The 24518-nt window shown below is 57.5% G+C and overlaps 1 protein-coding gene across 1 annotated transcript in view; it reads right to left on the minus strand.

The window, feature by feature from the left end:
• Nucleotides 1–6827: 6827 nt before the first annotated feature.
• The window catches only part of SLC6A3 (solute carrier family 6 member 3), a 36902-nt gene continuing 19211 nt past the window's right edge, over nt 6828–24518 (minus strand). Inside the window, exons 7-15 of the mRNA XM_079918192.1 lie at nt 24183–24286; nt 22648–22772; nt 19107–19219; nt 17822–17950; nt 17085–17184; nt 14624–14724; nt 13311–13478; nt 12430–12501; nt 6828–7286 (exon numbers count right to left, since the gene is read on the minus strand). Coding sequence (XP_079774318.1) covers nt 7263–7286; nt 12430–12501; nt 13311–13478; nt 14624–14724; nt 17085–17184; nt 17822–17950; nt 19107–19219; nt 22648–22772; nt 24183–24286 — 936 coding nt within the window. The 3' untranslated portion in view covers nt 6828–7262. The remainder of the gene's footprint in view (nt 7287–12429; nt 12502–13310; nt 13479–14623; nt 14725–17084; nt 17185–17821; nt 17951–19106; nt 19220–22647; nt 22773–24182; nt 24287–24518) is intronic.

Genomic DNA, 24518 nt, shown 5'->3' on the forward strand with positions numbered 1-24518 from the left:
AGTCAGAGGTCACGGTGTCAGTGGGGCTGGTTCCTTCTAAGGCCGAGGGAGAACCTGGTCCAGGCCCCCTCCAGCTTCTCTGCTCTGCTGGCGTCCTTGGCGCCCTGGACCTGTAGAAGCGTCACCCCATCTCTGCCCCATCTTCACATGGCGTCTCCCGGGAACGTGTCTATCTCCGAATGTCCTGTTTCTACAAGGACGCCAGTCCTACTGGATCAGGGCCTGGTCCTGCAGTGTGACCTCATCTTAACCAAATCTATTCACAAAGACCCCATTTCTAACAAGGTCACACTCCCAGGTACTGGGGGTTAGGACTTCAACACGAATCTGGGGGCACAAGTGCAGCCCTAACTGGACAAGAAGTGTGGTGGAGTCCTGGAAATCCCGGGGGCCGGCGTCCAGGCTGCGGGCCCCAGCTCTCCCTCAGGGCCTCTGTTTCTTCAGCCCCAACTCAACGCGTCCACAGTGAGTGCCGAGTCCTCCTGGCCAGGGGCTCACGTGCACGCAGGACCCAGCTGGCTCCCAAACCCGAATGCAGGAAGGGCGGTGGGCCGTCGAGGGGCCCCTCGAACGCTTTGCCCGCCTGTCCCAGCCCTGCGGGACTCGGAGCCCTCCTGGCCTCCCCTGAGCTACGGGGGCCTCACGCCCTGGCCTGCTCAGCCACTGGTCTGCCAGTCTGTCGACTGCTGCCGTGACGGGAGGCTGTGGGCCGGGCAGGAGAGGGTCTCGGGCCGCGGCCCGTCTGAGGCCCGACGGGGAAGGACTCTGTCTAAGCCCCCAGGCTGCTCTCGTGGCCGCGGGCCGGACTCGGTTTTGCTGAATGCTGGCCGGAGGCTACTCCCGCTGCCCCCGGGACCTGGGCCGTCTGCGTCCTCATCACGGAGGAGACTCCAGTAAAGCGGGTGCGGCCTCCGCGGTTTGTCCCTTCATTTCTGCTGCGTCCTGTCAGTTAGATGGGAGCTGCAGGCTGGGCGGCGGGGGCAGGGCACCCGAGGGCGTGAGCTCTGGGAGGCGGGGCAGCCAGACCCCTGGGAGCAGAGGAGGCCTGCGGCATGGGGCAGGGGAGAGGCCACGGGGAAAGGGTCACACGGCCCCATTCGGACTCGTTTCCTCCAATGGCGACTGGAGACAGGGTCGATGGCGGGGCCTGGGGCACCTGTGGCTGAGACGGGAGGTGTCCCCGGAGGGCAAACAGCTCTGTGGGGTGGAGGTGGAGGCGGAGGCTTGGGTGCGTGAGCCACACCCTCCCGGGGCGGGGATGGCAGAGAAGATGCCCCAGCGAGGCCAGTGCACACGTGCATCTGCGTCTGGTCGACATGAGTAGGATGGAGAAGCCGCCCAGGGACCCAAGGGGCCGGACGGTGGTCGGCCGGACGCTCAGCGACTGGCAGGGCGTTTGCGGGCGGGGGCGGGGAGAGGGGGCGTTCCCAGCGCCCCTCCCCGCCTGCCCTGTTTGCTCCGGGTCGCGGGCGACGGGCCTGTGGGAGGGGTCTTGGACTCGGCTGAGGCTCTAATCTCCCTCGTGCTCCCTGGAATCTCCCAGCCCTGCCTGGGAGCTTGAATCTCATTTTGTGCCATTTTAGTTTCAAAGCATTTTTTTCATTTTTGGTGAAAGTCTGTTGTTTTGCTAAAACAAGGAAGAGTTTCCTGATATGAGCCCAAACGCAGGGATGTGTTTTTCCATCAGAGAAGAGAAGGTCTAAGACTTTCCCAGCTGAAGAGCCTCAGCACAGAGAGCAGGTGTTTAAAGGCTGAATTCTAGACCTGGACCCAGAGACGTCACAGGGCAGCGCAGGGCTGGAGACCTCGGCCAGGCCCTCCCATCTCACCCGGAGTCACACCCATCAGTGGTGCAAGGGGATGGGGGCTTGGAGGAGGGGGTGTGAGCACTGCACTTGGTCTGCTGAGTGTAACGGGCCCTGCATCTACAAGGTTCTCAGAGCGGGGCCCACGGGAGCGGGGGGGGGGGGTGCCTTGGACCCTTGGGCGCCCATCCTCGCTGGCGTTATCCACTCCCTCCTTCCTGCCCAAGAGGCACTTCCTTCCCGGTCCTCGTTGGCTGCTACGGACACTTCACTGCACGGGCAGAGCGTCTCCCGGCCAAGGCTGCACCCACATCTCCAAAGCCCTGGCCCCTGTATCCACGTGGGCACCGTGGATGCCTGCAGGGAGGCGTACCCGGGCCACGCCCACAGGGGGCGCGTCAGAGTGACGGGCGTCCCAACGCGCGCACAAGGTAATGGTGCTGTGGTCAGAGAGCGAAGGAACGGACAGCTTAGGGGTTCAAATAAATTTGCATTTCCAAAGTCAGATAGAGCCATAAAAGCAAACCATTAGCTGGATTAAAAACAACTTTTCTACATGCCAGCCGTAACCAGGAAGCATATTAGAAAACGTCAGCTCTCTGTCTGAGATACCGCTCAGAGCAGACGGAAACACCACCAGCCACACTCACCCAGGACTTCTCAGCACTTCCCACATTTTAACACTTTAACGCTTTTAATAGCCACCCAGGTGGGCAGGGGGAGGCACCTATGACAGGTGGGCAAACAGGTGGGCAGTGAGGACCCAGGCAGCGGCAGGACCAGTTATTCACCTGGACAGTCGGGCCAGCCCTGCCCTTGCCTCCCTCTCCCGCTTCGTCCTCAGAGAGCTGAAGTCCCCACCCAGGAGATAAAGGGTGGACCGGGCCGGCATCACCACCAGAGGGGGAGCCCAGGGTCACCCTCCGGCGGCTTCTCATTCAAGGTGATCATTTCTGGTGTAATAGAACATTTTAGAATTTACATTTAGTTTCTCTGTGTGCACAAGGCTTTAAAGATATCAGAGCATTTAATAGCTGATGGCTCGTAACACCATCTTTGAATACATTTATTGAAAACTGTTCCAAATATTAACCTTTGATCCCGGTGGGAAGGAGCTGGCCGACTGCGCTGCTGCGTAAATACAGACGCCAGGCGGGTTTTAACCCAGAGCAGCGCCCTGTCTACACAACAAATGACTTGAAGCAAAGAACTCAGTTCTTGGAATAAGTAGAATTATTCAAATTCTAGGTAAACATCTTCAGCACCGAGTCAATGCTGACTTGGGTTTTAAGTTTTGTTAAGTAAATGCAAGCCAGCCTGCGCTGGGGGACGCAGTGGGGCCCCGGGGGGCTGGAGACTAGGCCGTTCTGGAGGTACCAGGCAGACTGGGGTGCTCGCTGCCCTACCCAGGGCGGGGCCCCGAGGCCTTTGACCCTGACCTGCCAGGGCCTGTCTCCCCGCACCCTGTTGTCTCTCTCTGTCTCTGACTTTCTGTCTCTCTCGCGGTCGCTCCCTCGCGCAGGTAAGATGCATACCTGAAACGCACGTTTCACAAAACAGACCTTGCCCTTCTTAGGTGCGCTGACTCTGATGTTTTCTATTTTGTTAAATTGAAAAAAACTCAAGGCAGACTCACTAAATTGGCATAGTCCAACGTTTCCCATTCTGTGTAATGACACCAAAAATTGTCTGCCGTGGCCCAGTGCAGGGGCGGCCGGGATCACCTGGGGCACCATTACCTAAGGCCAGGGGCTGGGCAGGTGGACTACCGTCTTTGGTTTTGTTTTCCTAGCTCTGGGTGGGCCTTCTGTGCTCAGTGGGAGGCCCCCGATCTGCTAGGAGGCTCTGTCAGTGGCGTTGGGGCCCTGGGGGTCCTTGGGGGAGGAGGGGAGCAGGAAGGTCCCCCGAGGTCAGGGCGTGGCAGCATCTTCCACAGGGGACCATGGAACACAGGACTTGCTAATTAAGTGTCTCAAAAAAAGTGACCTTTTCCTGCTGTCAGTGACCAGGAGACAGGTAAAGATGCTGGTCAGGTGCGTCTATAGAGATTAAGGGAGAAGTTGTGGGGCAAAACCAAAGAAAGCCAACTACGGAGGAATCTGTTTACCCTTCAAATCACCTATTTCACTGTTGCCAAACCTTTATTAAAATGCTTCTCTCAAAGGAAAAATCACACGGCTTTTCTGGGCCTTAACACCCAGATTTTGTGTCTAAAGGTCACTGGGTGAAGAGTGTGAACCTGATGGCAAAGTGCGGTGTGGACAGAGGGACCGAGGCCTCCCATCAACAGAATTAGGGTACGGGCGGCCTCCTCCTGCCCAGGGAGCTGGCTTCTGCACCAGGTTAGTGTGGAAAGAAAACACTTCTTCGGGTGTTTCAAAATTGACACGTTTCACTTGTATTAAAGAACCTGACCTCCCCTTGGAGAACAGATGCCAAACACAGCATTCAGATGGCTACTGGGATGTGTGAGACTGGACCAGAATGGTAGACCTTTACATGTAATACAGGACCTTCCACCATCTGTGTTTCCACCCATCCACCTACCTGTCCATCCACCCAGGTACACACCATCTACCCATCCACCCACCCATCCACCCACCCACCCACCCACCCACCCATCCATCCACCCATCCACCCATCCATATACCCATCCACCCACCCATCCACCCACCCACCCACCCACCCATCCATCCACCCATCCACCCATCCATATACCCATCCACCCACCCATCCATCCACCCATCCACCCACCCATCCATCCACCCACCCACCCACCCATCCATCCACCCACCCACCCACCCACCCACCCATCCACCCACCCATCCATCCATCTACCCATCCACCCATCCACCCACCCATCCATATACCCATCCATCCACCCATCCACCCACCCACCCATCCATCCACCCATCCATCCACCCATCCATCCACCCATCCATCCATCTACCCACCCATCCATCCATCTACCCACCCATCCATCCATCTACCCACCCACCCATCCACCCACCCACCCATCCACCCATCCACCCACCCATCCACCCACCCATCCACCCACCCACCCATCCATCCACCCACCCACCCATCCATCCACCCATCCACCCATCCATCCATCTACCCACCCACCCATCCACCCATCCATCCATCTACCCACCCACCCATCCATATACCCATCCATCCACCCATCCATCCACTCACCCATCCATCCCGTCATCCATCCACTCACCCATCCATCAGTCCACCACTCCTCCACTTACACATTCATCATTCATCTATCAATCTAACCACTTGCTCATCAGCCCTCCATCCATCCATTCATCCCTCCCTCCGTCATCTGTCCATTCATTGTCTACACACCCATCCATCCATTTTCTACCCCTCTTCCCTCACTCCTTTCTCCATTTCCTCCTTCTATCCATCCATCAATCCACCCGTCCACCAACCACCCATCTATCCATCCACCTAAATACCCATCCATTAACTCATTCATCTGTAAATATAAATTGAGTGCCACTGTCTACTGTGTACCAGGTCTATTTAAGACAATGGCAGAAGCGAAGGAGACCAGCTCAGCCCCTGCTCCCAGGGGAGCTCCTGCTCAAACTGGGGGGGGGGCCAGTGAGCGCTCTCCATTCCATGGGACACCTGCTGGGGAGGCCTGGGGACAGTGGGCGATCAAGGAGCACTGAGCAGGGCAGAACCCAGAAGCGGGGCCAGAGAAGACTTCCAGAGGTGGCGTCCAAGCATGATGATAAACAACGGAGCTCTCCTCTGGGCTGTGACCAGAGCTGACTGGTGTCTAGAAGGACCTCTTTGGCCAGGGTGGACAAGAGATCCTTAGGGACCAAAGGCAGGGAGCCACTCGGGACTCTGCTGTTGTCTCCCCAGAAGAGGCTCTTGGGCTGGGCAGTAGCAGTGGTCAGACCACATGGCTGGAGTCTGGACACCTGGGGAGACTGCAGGGGAGCTGACCAGGCAGGTGAGGGCTTGAGAGAGAGGTGGGACAGATGGGGGCAGGAGGGGGTGGCGCGCAGCCAGCGGGGGCCCTGGGGTGGGTCTGGGTTAAGCCCACTGGACCTGGGAGGGGCTGTGCTTGCTCTTGGCCAGGGAGAGGTGAGTGAAGGCAGGTTCTCAAGGGGGGGGGGGGCCCGAGGCAGCCTCCGGCACAAAACGACATCGAGCAGGAACCTGGCCGTTTTCCCATGGGTTTCTTTTATTGTTGGTGACGACCACACAAGAGGCCACTGTGAGACAGACGGACGTGGACAACACGAGTGCTCAACGCTCCTGGGAAGGACAGGGTGGGCCCGATTCCTCTCGCGCTCCGGTCCGCAAGCTGGTTTCCCCTGAGCGGCCGGTTCCACAGGCCTGGGCCGAGGTCCATTCGCGGGGATGGCCGAGGAGCCGCCGTGGGCCTGTCTGGCAGTGCCTCTCCTGTGGCCCAGCAGCCCATGCTTGGACTGCGGCCGTGCTCCCTCCAGGACGGCAGTGCTGGGAGCATTTCTCAGCTGAGGGTCCAACACCCTCGCCAAGGACCACGGGAACGTCAGCAAACAGATTTCAGAAACCAGCCCTGCGTTCTGAGAACTGGCTTTGATTCCCATGTCAATACGATTCTAAAAGCCGTTCCCTGAGGAAACAAGTGCTCTTCCTGACGTGACACGTGCCTCAGAGAGAATTCCGGCGGGGTCTCCCTCCCAAGACTGCGGGGCTCCAGGCTGCCACCTCGGGGGCTCTGCGTGTCGGGGACCGCCACGGGGGACGCACTCCTGCTCGTGCCAAGCTCACTTTCTCCGTGGCTGGGGGTCCACGTCGGGCAGGAGTGGTGGCAGCCCACATGCATTTTATGGAGTTTTCTTGTAGCTACAAGGAAATAAACAGCACCCCCATCTCACACCCGGGCCCTGGCCCTCCGTGGGCTCTGAGCAGACCTGTGTGATGTGGGGACACGTGGTCCCACTTCGTCACCTTTCGTATGGCTTCCGCCATTTCACCTCTGCACAATTAGGCAAAATACGGCACTCGGTATTTTTAATACGAGCAAAACAAAAGATCCCAGAAGCTATCGTGAGCGCTGGGATTCTCAGAGAATCCGTAATCTATAATTATCGTATTTCTCCTGCACACGTGGGTGACAGCAAGCTGTGGGCTCCAGGGGGCCCTGGGGTGGGCACGGGAGAAGGGAGCAGCTCTAACGCACAGAACACGACTCAGACGTTTCTACCTGTGGGACGGGCACAGACTAGGGAAGTTACACAGTGACACGGCGGACAGAGGGTCGTCTCTCCGCGGCACAGAGGGTGTGACCAGTCAGGGGAAGGGCTTGAGTGTGTCCGGCGAAGCAGAAGGTGCAGCATGGGAGCAGCCCTCCTTTCTCTCAAAACTCCGATTTCCCTTCCTCGTTGCCTCTGTCCTGCCGTGGACGGTGCCCTGCGGGTCTCCTTCCTCCGCTCCCCTCTACACCACGAGCCAGTGGCGGAGCTGGAAAGAAAACAGGGCTTATTCAGACGTGAAGGGAGGAGCTCCTTGGATAAAAGCCGCTCCTGGGCCGGCGGCCCGGCTTGTAGCTGGGAGATCCCTGAGCCCAGCGGGCGGCTGGGGGCCCAGCACTGCTCCTGGGGCACCACAGACCTGACGCCTATGGAGACAAGTCATCACTTCACGAAGAGATGTTGTCGGCGGGCACAGTGGCCTCGAGGGGCCAGAGCGGGGACCAGCGGCCTCTGCCATCCCTGGCCAGTGTGGCATCAGCTGCTGGGCAGACACTAGATGCCAGCGTGCCTGGGCTGGTCCAGAGCTCTCGCCTACTGGCTCGCACGTGACCTGCGACGCCCCTGGCCCCCTGGGGCCTCTGATCCCGACCCAGTGGAACCCTGCACCCCGTGGAGCTGTCTGCTTTGTGTGACCCTGTGGGTGGGGGATGAGGCCTCGTTCACCGCTCGGGGAAGGGTGAGACGGACGGGGCCCTATTTCGTTGTCCACAAATGTCATCACCTGTTATCACCCAGCTGTTAGTTCAGCTTAGTTTGAGCACAGGCCATTCGATCACACTAAATGGCAAGGACTGTGTTTTGTAAACATTTCCAGACAAAGACGGGCAGGGCTTGTTTCTGACACAGCCACATGGGGGGGGGGGTAGGAAGATGCTGCCTCCGGTCCCACCGCAGGGCCCTCCGTCACCACGGGGAGAACCTGCTTAGGACACACCCACACAGCAGCCAAAGGGCCGCCAGAGGGCAGGGCTTGACCAGGGACGCCCCAGACCAGTGCTGAGGCCCGGGGGGCCACACCTGGGGCCCCAGCTGAGACCCGCCCCCGGGGGTGAAGTGGCCCTGTGTCCTGGCCACAGATGAGCCGAAGGCGACCTTCTCAGAGGAAGGTGTGCTTACGGGGCCTCTCAGAGTCCCCACAGGTGGAGATCAGGCCGTGATGCTGCAGCCAGAAGGGCAGAAGCACAGGTAGCAGCCACCCCGGGCGGGTCGGCAAGAACCGGAAACTCCAGTTCAGATCCCCGCGGACCAGAGAGGTTGTGTGGTCCTCAGATTACTGGGCAGCTGGGTAAGAAATGGTTTAAAAAGCGATAGATGCCACGCACGGTGCTGCACAGTTCCAAGGCCAACTGCTGCTTCCAGACACGTGAACAACGTAACTGTCGGTGAAGGGGGACACAGGAAGGGGGTACGTGACGGAGACGCGTTTCCATAACTGCACACGTGACACTTCCATGTGCAGCGTCAAAGTGAACGGCCACAGCTACAGACAAAGATATTTCTGGTCCAGATGGAGTAATGGGGACTGAATATATTCCACCATCTGACACAGCTTAAAGTGAACAAAATATATATAATAGTGGGTTTTCAGACACAGGAGGCCAGACGACAAAGGACAGATTCCCCGAGGGAGACAAGCAGGGGGGTCTGTCCAGCTGCCCCATTGCGGCCTCGAGGGGCTATCTAGGCTTCAGCGGGGGAGGGGACGCCCAGGTGGGGCAGCGAACCCCTGGCCTGATGAGCTGGGGTGAGCGCTGGGGAGCCCAAGGTGGCTGGAGTTCACAGGATGGAGCTGCAGAGGGGCGAGTGCGGCACTGAGCCCTGGGCACGTGCACAGGGACCCGAGGGTTCAGCTGAGCATTCAGGGCACTCGAGGCTGGAGACACCCTCCCGGCAGGATTCGGGAAATGTCTCTGAAACTCACAGGACGGGAGCTGTGCCCGCCCCGCAGCCAGGCTGGAGCATCTCCTGGATCTCGGGGCGCCGGGTAGAGTGTTCACCAAGGTCTTGCACCAGCATTGGAAACCGCCCCCCACTAAATGCCGCTCTGGTCCCACCTAACAAGTCTTAAAAGCCAAGTCCCCCAAAGATCAAACTGTCTCCGAGTAACTTAATGACGACCCAGAGCAAAGCTTAATAATACGTAAAGGAGCACAGATACATCCAGCCTCTAACAAGGTAAAACTCACGACAGCCGGAATCCAATTAACAATGACGATGTGTGAAGCAGCAGCAGAATTCAACCCCTTATGAGAAAAGGCAACTGACGCTGACCCGGAACAGACACAGACGCTGACACTGGCAGATGAGGGAATTACACAGTGATTATAACTGCAGTCCACATGTCCAAAAAGGTAAGTAGAGGCACGAAGGACATAAAAAGACCCAGCGTGAACTTCTAGAGATGAAAACTACAAGGTGTGAAATGATAGGTGTGCTGGATGGGATTATTAGCAGATTAGACTTTGCAGAGGAAAAAAATTAGTGGACTAAACAAAAGCAACAGAAAGCACGCAAAATAAAATACACAGAGGGAAGAGAATGAACGTGGCCTAAAATATGTGTAACTGGAGCCCATGAAGGGGGTGGGACAGAAAAAAATGGAAGAAATGATAGCCCCAAATTTCCAAATACACTGAAAATTATAAACCCACAGTTCCCAAAGGCTCAGTGGACTGTGGGTATGAGAAGCACGAAGTACGGTGCTGTAACCATGCACAGTGGAGAAATGAACCCAAAGACTCAGGCAGCGTGATGCCCTTTCAATAAATTTAAAAACAACTCAAACCAAACAGTCTACTTTTCAGGAATAGAGCAGTACCTACAGATGCAACAAAACTGTGCAGCAGAAAATGCATGGGAAATATTCAGCTAGACTGAGCTGGTGTTGATTTCAGGGGCAGGAGGGTGGCAGACACGGAGGTAGACGTGAGTTACTATCAAGGTGGACTTTTGTACGGTTGTTCACAAGGGTTTATTTTGTTATGTGGTTAAATAAATGAAACACAGGCACGGGTGGACTAATGTACAATGGTGCACCCGGACACAAAACCTAAAAAGACACCTGAAAGAGTGTGAGACCCGGAGGAGCCAGGGAAGGCTCATGTGGCAGAGCCCAGGACGGAAGCAGAGAGGCAAGGGGCAAGATTTAAGTAGGGTTGCAAAATTCCCAGAACTCACAAAAAACATGAATTTACAGACCCTGGGCACACAAGAGATGCCGGGAGGAATAAGTAAATAAAACTACTTATAATAGCTTTGCAATAATATAAATAAAAGAAATCTATGCCAGACACATCACAGGGGAACTGCAGCACCAAATGCAAGGGAAGCTGGAACGGGTCCGGGGACCCTGCCCCATGGGGCCACATGTCTCAGCAGGACTGCAGGGCTGCAGGTGGAGAACCAACATCTTCAAAATGCTGAAAGACCATAACTTGATCGAGAGCCACATGCCTGTGGAAACTCTGTCATAAATAAGGGCAAAGTAAACACATTCACAGACACACAACAGTGAGGAAGTTTATTAAGACACCCCCTTAAAGGAATGTCTGAAGGATGCTTCTTCGAAAGGCAAGAAAATGGTCCTCAAAGGAAAGACGTATATGCCAAAAAGTAGAGTGAACAAATGAACACTGGACATGCACACTTGTCCAGGGAAGTTTCTGGACAAAATAACAACAATAATAATAGTGACTAAGTTGTGGGTTAAAAATGACATAAATGGAATATTGGACAATAATAGCTTATTAATCTGTAGGAGGAAAATTTAAGTCCTTGTCATATTCAGGATGGGGGTTCAGATAATGTTTAACTTTATACTTAAAGTGAAATATGCATGGTACAATTTCACAAACAACTATGAAATGAAGAGAATAAAGTATATAAATTCCAAACAGAGAGGAAAGAGTAGAACAAGAAAAAAAAAAAGACCAAGAAATCAATCATAAAAGGCAATAATAAGGTGGAAAAATAAACATTAAAAAATGGAACAGGGTTAAAAAATAGAAGAAGGAAGCCCAACTGTACAACAAATATAAATGGATTAATCTGCCCAGTTGCCAGACTAAAGCATTCCAGTGTATTCGAGGTTTGCAAAAGACACCTAAATGTTAAGATGATTGCAAAATTGGAAGTTAAAAGATCACAAAAGACATTTCAGGTAAACTCGAAAGAAACCTAGTGCAGCTGTAGTCACCTCAGACAAGAAGGACTTTAAGAGCAAAAACACAGCAAGGGAGCAAGGATCGGCCAAGGAGATGTGATCATTCTGAACCCATAACTGTCCCAGAAAACAGGCTCAGAGTAGATAAAGCAAAACCCAGTAGAACTACAAGGGAAAATTGGACAAATATGCTTTCACGGTCAGCTATCCCGTAAATGTCTACTGATTACTGATGGTTAAACAGAGCTAAAATGTGCAAAATTGTGAAAGATTTGAACAACGCAGTTACAAGCTCAATCTCATGGACAGAAGGAGAATTGCATGTCAACAACTGGAGAATACATCTCATCTAAAGATACACGTAGCACTTATGAAATTTGATTAGGTACTTGGCCATAAAGGAGTATCAATACACTCCAAAGAATGAGTAAAAAGGTGTCTGAACACAATGCAATTAATTTAGAAATCAATAACAAAAAGATAAATGAAACATCCCCATATACTGGGGAATTTAAAGGCAGACTTCTAAGCATGGGTGGAAGAAGTCACAATGAAAATTAAAATACGCTTAGAACTAAATGATACACAAAATGCTATGTTAAAAGTTGTGACATATAGCTGATTCACTTTGTTATACAGCAGAAACTAACACAACACTGTAAAGCAATTATACTCCAATAAAGATGTTAACAAAAATGTCTAATTATAAGAAAAAAAAAAAGTTGTGGAACACAGCCAACAGGGTATTTTGAGGGAAATTCTTAGCCTTGAATGCTTATGTTAGAAAAGAAGAAAGGTTGAAAATTAATGATCCATGGTCTACGTTAAGAAGTTAGTAAATGCATGACAGAGTAGACCAATGAAAGTAGAAGGGAGAAATAATGACAGCTGAAATGAACGAGACAGAAAGCAAAGCACAAGCAGAGCACCCTGCAACCACGTCGCGAGCCTTCGAACTGCACAAGGGGAAGTTCTCTGTCCCAATAGGCCCCCACCTCCGCCCCTGCCTAAAATCATGCCCCTTACGCAGCTTTTGAGTCAGAGTGTCCACGCCCTGGAAGGGCTCAGCTGTGCAGCATTCACAGCTGACGCTGGCGTCCTGACCACGCACCTCGCTCTGGGGTTGGAGGAGGGTCACCCACCCAGGTCGCCTCCGCCCCCAGCCAGCGGCGGGGAGAGTGGTACTCACCGTGAACTGGCGCACCTCCCCTCTGTCCACCCGCTCGTGCTCCTTCTCGGGCGTGATGGCGTAGGCCAGCTTCTAGAAGACAAGGAGCAACTGTGGGCGCCGGCCCAGCCTCAGCGGGGTGAACGGGCCCTGGTCAATGGCTGTCGACGTGGGAGCTGATGGCTTGGGTCTCCTTAGACCCTGGAGCAAAGTCCAGCCCAACTCGAAGTAGCCACTACTGGAGGAGGCTCATCTCCACGTCAAGCTCACGGTGGGCCCTGAGCAAAGGCGCCCTCCATCTCTTCCAGGAATCCCGGCATCAAGATGTGAGGTGGAGGGACCCCTGTGCCCAACCCACCCACCTCCTCCTTCATAGGTGATGCAGAAGCTTGCCCGAGCGACTGCGAGGCCCAGAGCCACTCCCAACCCACACGGGGCTGCCCGCCTGGGGATCCCGCTGGCCCTGCTCAGCCCCACGTGGACTCGGTCCCAGGAGAGGGTGGGTCCCCTGCTTCCACCCCCACCCTCAGACCACTGCCCTTCCACCTGCACTGCACGCCATAGACCATGTGTGCACACACACAGAGACACACACAGGCAAGTACGCTCGTGTATGTGCCCACGTGAGGACACACACACACCAAGACAGGCACACACAGGTGCGCGCACACACACACAAAGACAGGCACACGCACACACGCACACGCACACACGCACGCACAGGCACAGCCCATCCCCACACCAGCCCACGTGTCTCTGGCATGATCACCGGCCCCTCCAGCCCCTCCTGCTGGGCAGAGGGGAGCAGGCCTGGGACAGGGACACCCGCCTGACCTTGTTGGTGGCCTCACAATCGGGGGCGGGGGGAAGGGCAGGCGAGGGAGACCCATCCAGATACACACCTCCCTCGAGGAGCCGGGCAGGCTGCAGAACTTGTAGGCAGCATAGATGGGCACCACGGACATGGAGGACGCAGCGATGGTCCAGCCCAGCGCGTTGGCCCACTCGGGGAAGATGTAGCCTCCGTAGTGCGGGGGCCGGAAGGTCGCGATGCTGACCACGACCACAAACTGAAACCGAGGGACGGGGTCAGGGGCGGCTGGGGGCAGGGGTGCCAAGCGGGTGGCTCCGGTGGAGGGCCCCCCGCACAACGGGACTAGGCCGTGAACCTGGGCAGCGGGCGTCTGTGTGTACTCTGCAGACCGGGGCCGCTGAGGGACGGGGCGGGCGTGCTTGGGGGGCACACAGCCCTCCAGTTCTTAAGTCTGATGGGTGGGGATTCTCTCGCTGTCCCTCGTACACCTCACAGGTTGCCACGCGGGGAGAAGCAGGACACCTGGCTGGTCTGGAGGTCACATGCCCCAGGCTGCTGGGTAGCTGCAGTGACCAGCAGCCCCTGCAGGTTTGGAGCAGCTCAGGGAGCTTGGGGCTTGAACCGGGAACCTCACCCCCACTCCGCCTCCTCTCTCACGGGCCCTTGGGGTGGAGGGGGCGCTGCCCGAGGCCCCTGCCCCATCTGTGGACACCCTGGGTGCCGCTGGGCTGGCTGGGCAGGAGGAGGGCCAAGGTCACGAGGTGCTCGCCGGCCTGGGCTCTGCACTCAGAGCTGGAAGGCCGCTGAACGGCTGCCTGGGGCCACCAGACAGGGCAGGCAGTTCCAGCTTCGCGAGCCGTCGGGGCTCGGTCACAGCCACCCAGCCCTGAGGTTGTGGTGTGGATGTGTGGGTGGACCAGCACGGCCCTGCTCCAACGCAACAGGCGGTGGGTGGACCTGGCCGCAGGCCCGAGCTTGCAGACCCCTGGCCTGGATGACAGCAGCTGCTGGGGAGCCCTGGGGGCCGTGCTGTCACGGAACCTGAGCGGCTCCCGTCCGGCCTCGCATCTGAGCACCCGTCTTCCCAGGTTCTAACCCTTCTCTCGGGCCTCCAGGCAGAGGTCAGCTGACACCCTCCAAGCACAGGGGACGAGCAGGGCCTTAATCGGGTGGGAGCCCTGCCTCCCATGAATGGTTTCTCAGTGGCTCCAGTCGGGGGGGATCTTCAGGAGACCAGAGGATGTGGGGGGCCAGCCTGCCCTCCTGCCTGAGCCCGGTGACCTGCTGACTCCCGCCCGTGGAGACCCTGTCCCCGGGCAGCACCGAGCCCCTCCCCCAGCATCAGGCGTGTGTGGCCCCTGCTGGACCGGGTGGCGGGGGAGCGGGGAAGAGGGGCCTCACCAGGAGGAAGCAGGGGCTGATGAACTTCCAGCACAGCCGCCAGTAGAGGCTGGGCCGCTGCCCGGTCATCTGTTTGATGTCGTCGCTGAACTGCCACACGCCTGTGGGGAGGTGGCCAAGCAGGCGGTCAGCACGGCACCTGCCCGAGACGCGGGCCCCGCCGGGCCCGTACCAACCCCGGGCCACCCCCAGCAGACCTGGAGCTCGGGCTGCACGCTGGTGCCCAGGCCGCCCCACCCAGCCGCCCAGGGGTCTTGCTGACCCGGGCCCGATGCATGTCCCCGTGGTGACACTGGGATCACCGATGACCCCAAGGGGGCCTGTGGGGCCTCCGCCCTCCTCCCATCTCAGGTCCTCCTCCCTGTGGCCCACGGCCATCCGTGCTTCCCCTCTGTAATCACTTTTTTCATTTACAAAAATCATAAAATATATAACATATATAAAATAAAATGTATACAACATAAAACTTACCAATTTAACCGTTTTTAGTGCACAGCTCAGTGGCATCAAGCACGTTCACACTGTTGTGCGAGTCCCACCACCGTCACCTCCAGAACCTTCTCATCCTCCCCACCTGAGATTCTGTCCCCATTAAATGCTCGCTCCCCACCCCCTCAGCCAGCCCATGCCACGCCCCCATCCCACTTCCTGTCTGTGAACCTGACTCTTCCGGGGACCTCACGGGACTCCTACAGGATCTGTCCTTCTGTAACTGGCTTATGTCACCGAGCATGGTGTCCTCAAGGCTCCCCCATGCCGTAGTGGCATGTGTCACAATGTCCTTTCCGTTTATGTGAACGTTCTTTGTAAGGAAAGCTACTTCTAGAAGCTCCGTGTGCCACAGCTCTCTCCAGATCTTACAGTGATTTCTCTTGCCCTGAGCCTGGCCTGGCCTCTGGTCATGTGACAGCAGCTGGTTGGCCGAGTCTGTGCCACATGCGGGGACACAGCAGAGCTACACCGCCGTGCAGAATCCCCTCTTCACACTCCAACCCCACCAGCAGATCCCGGACTCGGACCCTGGAGGAGTGGGGTGGAGGGGGCTGACCCCAAAGGCCAGCAGAGACGGGCGTGTCCGCCAGGCCCCTCGGGCCCTCAGGCAGGTCCAGGGCGGGCCAGCCCGTCCTCAGGGACCTGGGGGCACAGAGGTGGGCGCGTTCTGGGTGTGAGCTGCCGTCCGGAGAAACAGCGTGACCTCTGTCTTCGGAGGCTTCGGGGAGCACCCGGTCCCTGCAGGGCCAGCCTCCCTCCGTCTCCGCCAGCCCCACGTTCGTGGCTGTGGGATACGTTTGAAGCACTTTCTCTCCTTCTCTGAGGTTTTATTTTGGGGTGGGGAGATTATGACTTAAAGCTACAGGCAAGTATTGATTCCAGGTGCCAATGAAGGCACAGAGAGCTCGATATTTCCCTTTTCTGTAGCAAAGTAACTACAATTGCGAGAGTTCTTGGAATATGGACTATTTGCCAGGTTAAGCCTCTCAAAGCTAGAGTGCTTTTCAGGTTGTAATTCCAGGGCCGAGGCAGAGACCGTGACCCCCTCGTGTGACAGCAGGGCTGCTGCGACACTGCGGTTCCTGAACAGCACAGACCTGGCTTGGGCTGCGGCACGTACACGTGCAGAGGCGTGTGCCCGTTATCACGAGCTTTCACTGCAAACTCCCCCAAGGATACCTGGCCAGGAGAGCTGAGCGGCCCCATGACCCCAGGTCACAGGAAAGAAACGGAGAGAGAGCAAGGTGGGCCCGGGCAGCAGGCTGGAAAGGGCACAGCGTCTGCAGCTGTCAAACCTACAGCAGGACATCCCGGGAAACATGGCGGGCGCCCCAGCAGGGGCCGGGGAGCACGGCTGCAGGCGGGGCTGCGCCTCTTCCAGGGGCTGCCTGCTGACCAGCAGGCCCCTGGCCTCGAGGGGCTCCCAGGCCTAATCCACGAATGAGCGCTGGACCAGGGCGGGGGGTGGTCTGGAGTCCAGGTGGTGCTGTCCGCGCAGGGTCAGGAGCTCTGGCCTGACGCTGAACAGCGGCTCTCTGAACACCACCGTCACCCCTCCCGTCAGCTGAGGGCCTTAGTGCCACGTCCCCAGAAAGAAGCCCACTCAGCCTGTTCCCCTGCCACCTCGGTGCTGAGACCTCGCCTCCAGCACCAGCCAGTGTCCCAGCGTCCTCACAGATCCTTCCTTCTCAAGAACCAGCAGCGTGATTATGTGGCCACCCCGAGAGCTCTGACCGCAGTAAGGATTTCGGGCTGCCGTCCAGGCTGTCCTCACTGATCCATGGAACCGCTGGCCGCCAAGCCTCCTCTGTGATGTGTGGTGACCACAGAGCAGGGCAGCTTTGCCAGAAAGGAAGCAGCACAGCGACAAAGCCCAAGGACGCCGGCCCGGCCGGTCTCAGTGACGGCACAGGGGCTGGGTCTTTGCGGTTGGAGCACACCAGCCCCCCGAGGGAAGCTCCGTCCTTACCGTAGAACCAGGCCACCCCGATGACCTCCATGAGCACCCCGAAGAGGATGGACGTGCCGGCCGCAAAGTGGTCCAGCAGCGTGAAGACATAGATGCCACCCTAGGAGAGAGGGGAGCGCCTGCTGAACTCGGGGTGCCCGGTGTGGCACGCCTCGCCCACGAAGGTGTGCTCTCCAAAGTATACACCTGGCCTGCAGTTTCCGTTGACAGACAGCTTCTAGCTTACTCCCTAGACAGTGTTATTTGAATCACTAAAATTCAGTCCACAAGCAGCTTAGGGACCCATCTATTCCGAAAAAGAAAAACTCCTCTCCTCCCCAGCAATTAGGGATGAAGGCAAAGCAAATGCCAAAGTTGGCAGGGACTCTGTGAGGGAGGGGACCTGGGTCCTGCATCTCCCCGACAGGCCTCCCCTGAGCCTCCTGGCCCACAAACCCACGGGCTCTTCCCAGGGAGCTGTCCAGGTTCTGAAACACTCCAGACCAAGTGCTCAGGCACCCAGGGACCGCGTGAGACCATGGCGACTCTGAGTGACCGTGGCTCCCTGCGTGTGTTCAAGGCCACCCCGAGTGTGACCACAGCCACCCATGTATTACGGGTCACGGGTTGTTTGGAGGGGTGCAGCCCTCGGAAATGCTGTGGTTCTGTCTGGTCTGACAGCAGTAACCATTGCTGCCCAACACCAAATTCTAATGAGACATCGTCAGGCGGGCGAGCGCAGGTACGCAGGTACGTACGTTGGTGACGCAGAAGAGGGAGAGAAGGAAGGTTGCCAGGACGATGACGAGGGTGAAGAGCTCCCGGTGCCTGTGCAGCAGCTGGAACTCATCGATGAGCCCGGTGATCACCGACTCCATCCCGCCCATCTGCAGCGGACACGGGGCAGAGGAGCGCTGGGGGCGGGGCCGGCGCTCTGCACCCCGCCTAGGCCGCCATTCGGGCAACGCAACGGACGCGCACAGTCAGGAGCTGCACGGTGTGCGGGGTGCAGAATGCACCCTCGGCACGGGCTGCTCTGGAGACGCGGCCACTGGAGAGGGAGGACCTGGGTAGATGCCCTGTCCCCTGGTGAGGATTTGCCAGACGGGGGTGGAGCGCTACGTGGCCCTCGTAATACCGTCCCCTGCGTCGCCACGAAGGCTCAGCTCTGCTGGGCTTTTCTAAGCAAGTGTCTGCCCCACAAGCACAGCTTAGTTTCGCTCCCGGGGAGGACCTGGCGCGGCCACTGGCCATGTCCTCACCGATTAAGCCCTCCTGACTCTCAGTACTGTCGTGACGGGGTGTCGCCCACGAAACCCGGCCAGCTGGGGAGCCTCCCTGCCCTGCGCTGCTGGGACCGCCTCCTCCAGGAAGTGCTGGCTATGGGAGTCCCCGCCAAGGCTGCGCCCACCCAGTGGGCAGGTGACAAGGCTGACGGGGAGACGGAGGTGGAGGGCTACGGCGCGTGGCCAGCAGTCACACGGTGGGGATCCGTGGGCCTCCGCACTTCCCAGGAAGCTCGGATGAACGTGGGGCCTGAGGTCCCGGCTGGCGGTCCCAGCAGGCCACGTGGAGGAGTAGCCCGAGGAAGTCCGCCTGCCGAGCCAGCGCCCATGCGCCCGCAGGGCCGCCACAGGATGCTCAGAGGGCCTGGCTGCAGCCTCTGCTTCCCACCCCGCACGGGCACCCTTCCTCCTGGCGGCTGAGGGGCAGGGAAGGCGTGAGTCAGGCTGCCGGGGCCCTGTGTGTCCCGTCACCCCGTTGCCTCGTCTTCCTGCACGGCCCTGCTGCCCCCGGCCCTGTGCCTGTGTGTTTAGGACTCTCGGGGGCTTGCTGTTCCCCCCCCACCCCCAGGGGAAGAAGAGGGGCGAGCTGGTCCGAAGCCTCCTTGCCAGTTACTGTGGGACCCTGCCTCCCACGCAGGGGCTCTGTGCAGGCACAGGGGTTTGGGAGACCCGCAAGGGCATCCGGGGCCGGCCCGGCCCTGTGAGGGCTGGCTGTCACTGGCGGGCCCACGGCACGCGGAGCGCCGAGGTCACTCACGGCGCTGTCGATTCCCAGGGTGAGTAGCATGACGAAGAAAACCACGGCCCAGACGGAGGACAGCGGGAGCGTGGCAAGCGCCTCGGGGTAGATGACGAAGATCAGCCCCGGCCCTGAAAGCAGACCCCGCCGTTGCTTCCCGCCACCCCCAGCTCCACCCCCGCCCGGAGACCACAAAGCCCTGCCCACGGCCTTCTTTCCGCCCTCCTTGTAAAGTCCTCCCTCCTGGAAGTCAGGGCCCAGGACTCTGGAGAATGGAAACTGGATCCATGGGAGGGAGGGCCTCTGTTCTGTCCCCTCCAGCCCCCCCGACCGCCTCCCGGGGCTGTGCGGGCCCTGGGAGAGGAGGGGGCACAGCCAACGGGAAGAGGGTGGGAGTGGCTTCCAGGGGCCCTACCCTTTATCCCTCCAAGCACTCGGGGCGCCTCCTGGTTTGTCTCTCGTGCCTGTTGTGGACACACGTGCGCTGCCCACACGCTCAGGCATGCTGTGGTCCACGTAGCCCACACTGTACACATTTTTCTGTGCCAACGTATTACTCTGAGTATCATCTCTAGAAACCACGTACTGTTACGTGGTTTGGAGACGGGGCGGACAGACCCCTCCAAGACTGCGGTGGGAAAGCTGGGGGCTGGGGTGAAGTCTCAGCAAGTGTTCCCAAAGTAAGAAAGATGCCCACAGGAAACCGCTAGTTGATCATTTTCACGGGTAACCTAAAAAGATGCGCCACGTAGCTCCCGGGCACGGGCTGCCGAGCACTTGATCACGGAGGTGTGACAGCGTTTCTGGTTCCCTCGTCCTCAGCGGGGCCTGTTCGGGTGCCAGCTGTTAGGAACAGGGCACTTACTGATCCTTCTAGAGAAACAAAGGCCAGAGCCAGGGTCCACCCCCCAGGGTCTCTTAGGAGCCCTGGTGTCAGGCCTGTGCTCTGCGATTCCCAACCCCACGGAAGGAGCAGGGTTTCCGGTGTGGAGCGAAGGGGTGGCTCGTTTGAAAAGCTCCACAGTCTAAATGCCACAAACCCAGGAAGATATAACCATGTGCTCGGCCGAACGTAAGCGCAACATCCTCACCTTTCATTTCTGTTCTCGGGTTAACATTTCACCCTGTTTTCTTGAGAATTAGAGCCATAAATGACATTTACTCTGCTTGTCACGGAAATGCATAGAATACATTCAGCTGACTTCAGGGGTTAATGGAGGTTCTTGCAAACTATTGCTACTTACCATAATAAAGGGCAAAAGAGCGGTGGAAATGCATAAATGCAACAGAGTAAATTTCACTGCTCTGCGCTTATTTGCATTATGTTCCCTTTCTCCTGCCTATATTGGATTTTTTTTTTTTTCCTACAGGAAAGAGTATGGATTTGGAAACACTTGCTGAGACTTCACCCCAGCCCCCAGCTTTCCCACCGCAGTCTTGGAGGGGTCTGTCTGCCCCGTCTCCAAACCTCTGTTTCCTGCTTTCAAAGTGTGGCTCCAAATGGGATCTAATGCAACTGCAAAGCTCTTGCGCAGCAAAGGAAACCGTAAACAAGACGAAAAGACAGCCCTCAGAATGGGAGAAAGTATTTGCAAACGAAGCAACTGACAAAGGATTAATCTCCAAAATTTTCAAGCAGCTCATGCAGCTCAATATCAAAAAACAAACAACCCAATCCAAAAATGGGCCGAAGACCTAAATAGACATTTCTCCAAAGAAGATGTAGAGATTGCCAACAAACACATGAAAAGATGCTCAACATCACTAACCATTAGAGAAATGCAAGTCCAAACCACAATGAGGTATCACCTCACACCAGTCAGAATGGCCGTCATCAAAAAGTCTACAAACAACAAATGCTGGAGAGGGTGTGGAGAAAAGGGAACCCTCTTGCACTGTTGGTGGGAATGTAAATTGATACAGCCACTATGGAGAACAGTATGGAGGTTCCTTAAAAAACTAAAACTAGAATTACAATATGACCCAGCAATCCCACTACTGGGCATATACCCAGAGAAAACCATAATTCAAAAAGACACATGCACCCCAATGTTCACTGCAGCACTATTTACAATAGCCAGGACATGGAAGCAACCTAAATGCCCATCGACAGACGAATGGATAAAGAAGATGTGGCACATATATACAATGGAATATTACTCAGCCATTAAAAGGAACGAAACTGGGTCATTTGTTGAGACGTGGATGGGCCTAGAGACTGTCATACAGAGTGAAGTAAGCAGAAAGAGAAAGGCAAATATCGTATATTAACGCATATATGCGGAATCTAGAAAAATGGTACAGATGAACCGGTGTGCAGGGCAGAAATTGAGACACAGACGTAGAGAACAAACCTATGGACACCAAGCGGGGGAAGCAGCGGGGGTGGGGCTGGGGGTGGGGGTGGGATGAATTGGGCGATCGGGATTGACATGTATATACTGATGTGCATAAAATTGATGACTAATAAGAACCTGCTGTATAAAAAAATAAATAAAATTCAAAAATTCGAAAAAAAAAAAGTGCGGCTCCCAACACTCAACTTCTCAAGAACTGGAGGGGCTGACGCGCCGACGCGCTGAGAGCCCAGGGCGCAGGTGGGGTTGGCCCTCTGTCCCCCTCAGCCCCTCCCTGAAGGCTACCCTCCCGCTCAAGAGTGAGAAGACCCAGGAGGAGATCAGTCCCCCAGCCCCCGGGAGAAGAGGGGCTTCCCAGGGGAAGGGAGGGGCCCACCCCCGAGCAGGACGGTCTCGGGGGAGGCCCCTCCTGGCTCGCGCACAGCGATCCTGCAGGCCGGTGAGGGTGGCGGCCGTCGTGGGAGGCCTTGGGGTCCTGGGCTGACCCAGCTTCAGGCTGCCTAAGCCGTGACTTTCTGCCCAGCACCCCGGGGGCTCTCTCCTGCGGGGCCCAGCTCGGTCCCTGTGTCACCTGGGCCCAAGCCCTCCCCCGCCCACTCCCCCTCAGCTAACTTCCTGGTTTGCAGACACTCGGTGTCTGTGACAGCATGGTGAGCAGGTTGGGAACATGGGTCTCTGTTGTCACCGTGTCCAGAGACTTCGGGGGATTCTCAGCGATTATCCAAATCCCATCTACACGTGCCATGGCCACTGGGTATCTGGAGGAAAAGCTTGGAACAGAGTAACTGCTATGTCCAAACCAGTCCAGCTTCCTTCTGGCTGACCACACCGAGGTCCGTGCCGCTTGGAACAGCTCAGAGCCCTGAACTTCACATCCCTGGCCACGTGTAAACAACGGCGGGGGCCACCCAGTGAGGGGAACCAGACCCTCGTCCTGCAGCCGAGTGGTCTCTGCAAGGCACCCTGGGACGAGGGGCAAAGATGCCCCAGCCTCTGCATGCGGTGGCCCGAGGGGGCAGGCGCAGGGCGCGCTGCACCCAGGATCCTGTTCTCAGTAGCAGCAGCAGCTCGTGGGAAGGGCTCTGGAGGCCTGTGCATTTCCCTCTAGGTTTGCAGGGAAAACACTCATCGAGAACTGGGCAGCCTGAACCCCGGGAGCGGGCGGGGTGGCGGGAGGGACCTGCCTGCCCCGGGGCACTCACCGTCCTTGGCCACGTCCCCGATGGGCACACTGTGCTTCTGGGCCATGTACCCCAGGAAGGAGAAGACCACGAAGCCGGAGGAGAAGCTCGTCAGCGAGTTGACGGAGGTGGTGATGATCGCGTCTCTGCAGGAACAAGACGTGCTGTCTCAGCACCCGGCCTGGAGCCGCTGCAATTTCCAGTCATTATTCGTAATTTACTGCATCTGGGGCAGGCAGCTCCGGGGGCGCTTCCCCAGTCGAGCAGGCCAGCCCCTCCTGCAGCCCCAGACGCTGTCCGGGGCTGCCCTGCGGGAGGGAGGCTGGCATCCGGTGATGGTGACAGGACCTCCCACCTGGAGCCCCCACTGAGCGGCTTAGGGCTCTGGTCAGACGTTGGCTAGGCCAGGCCCTACGGCCCGTCCATGTTTGCCTGGGGACCCCGATTCAGTGCTGAAGGCGAGACAGTCCAGCCAGCAAAGCTGGGGCTCCAGGTGGGCAGCACAGACGACCACAGGGGTCCCGACCCCCGCTCGACAGGGGCTGCCAGGCGGGGCTCTGAGATGTCTCCCGGGGAGCTTGTTAAGATGAAGGTTCTGACGGGGCGGGTCTGGTGGGCCCCAGATGCTGTGTTTCCCATTGGCTCCTGGGGGTCCCGTGCTGCCGGTTGTGGACCCCACTCTGACGGCTGAGAATTCAGAGAGCAGGGGACGGGGGAGTGTGGGGTCAGCCCTCCTGGTGCCCGAGTGGAAGGACGTTTGCAGGGTGCTCAGACCCAGGTGGGCACAGGGTGGGCTCTGGCCCTGCCGTGCAGACCCCACCTTTGTGTGGCCCTCTGGGTAGCAGTCAGCCTGGCCATTTTGCTGTGCACACCGTCTTTGTATTTTTACCGCATTTTTATCCTCATGATATGAGAAAGAATAAATACAGGCTCATGAAGGTCAAAGGAAGCAGTCCTGGATGAAATTCTTTCTCTGTTTTCAGAAGGATTTCAGGGCCAGCAAGCGGCTGCAGGTCACTCAGGTCATCCGGGCGGGGAGGCCCCAGAGCCCTGGGCGCACAGTGAAGCCACCTTCCGGCTTGTCCCGGTGCCGGGTCCCCGGCGGCCTCTGCACAGTCTGGGATGCCCCTGGGGCCCAGGATCCCTAGGTGTGGGCCGGGTGGGGACACATGCAGGCCCCTCCTCGTGGGGCACGTGGGGGAGGAGACCCACCCTGAGTGCTGGGAGGATGAGGCCGGCTGGGTGGGGCAGGGGATGGAGCAGGGGGCAGAGGAAGGGGCCTGGGTGTGTGGGGGGGTCCTGGACGCCTCCTCCCAGCGAGGCGATCAGCATCTCCACTGCTTCGATGCTCCCTTAAAGCCACAGTCAGCACTGAGCCTAGAGCTTTCCTGTTCGGTTTCCACTTTACAAGCCATTTGCTTTGAGTTGCAAGCACAGCTCATTTCCCCCTCCCTTCATCCGGGGACACGTTATCTCCTAAAGCCAGCGATGCCCCCCCACATCAGCTGTGCCCCCACTTGGCTCTGCAGAGCCTCTTACAGGAGCCCGGGACTCACCTGTAGCAGTTGTTGGTGAATTTATTGTAACTGGAGAAAGCTATGAGCACTCCAAGCCCCACTCCCAGCGAGAAGCATATCTGGACGGCGGCGTCTATCCAGACCTGCGCGGAGCAGGGACACAGACAGAGCGGCGGTGAGAGGTCCCTGCGGGGGGCTCGGCCAGCCCGAGGACAGGGAGTGGTCATGGGGTGGACCCACTGGGGTGGACCCACAGACGGCCGCGCCTTCGCTGCCAGGGGCTCCAGGGAACAGGGTCGAACTTAAACTCGACATCATTGTCAACAAGCAAATGTCATCTCAGGGAATAAACCTTTCCCGCGTTGCTGGCCCGAG

The sequence above is a fragment of the Stenella coeruleoalba genome (genome assembly GCF_951394435.1).
Source record: "Stenella coeruleoalba genome assembly, chromosome: 3".
NCBI lineage: Eukaryota > Metazoa > Chordata > Mammalia > Artiodactyla > Delphinidae > Stenella > Stenella coeruleoalba.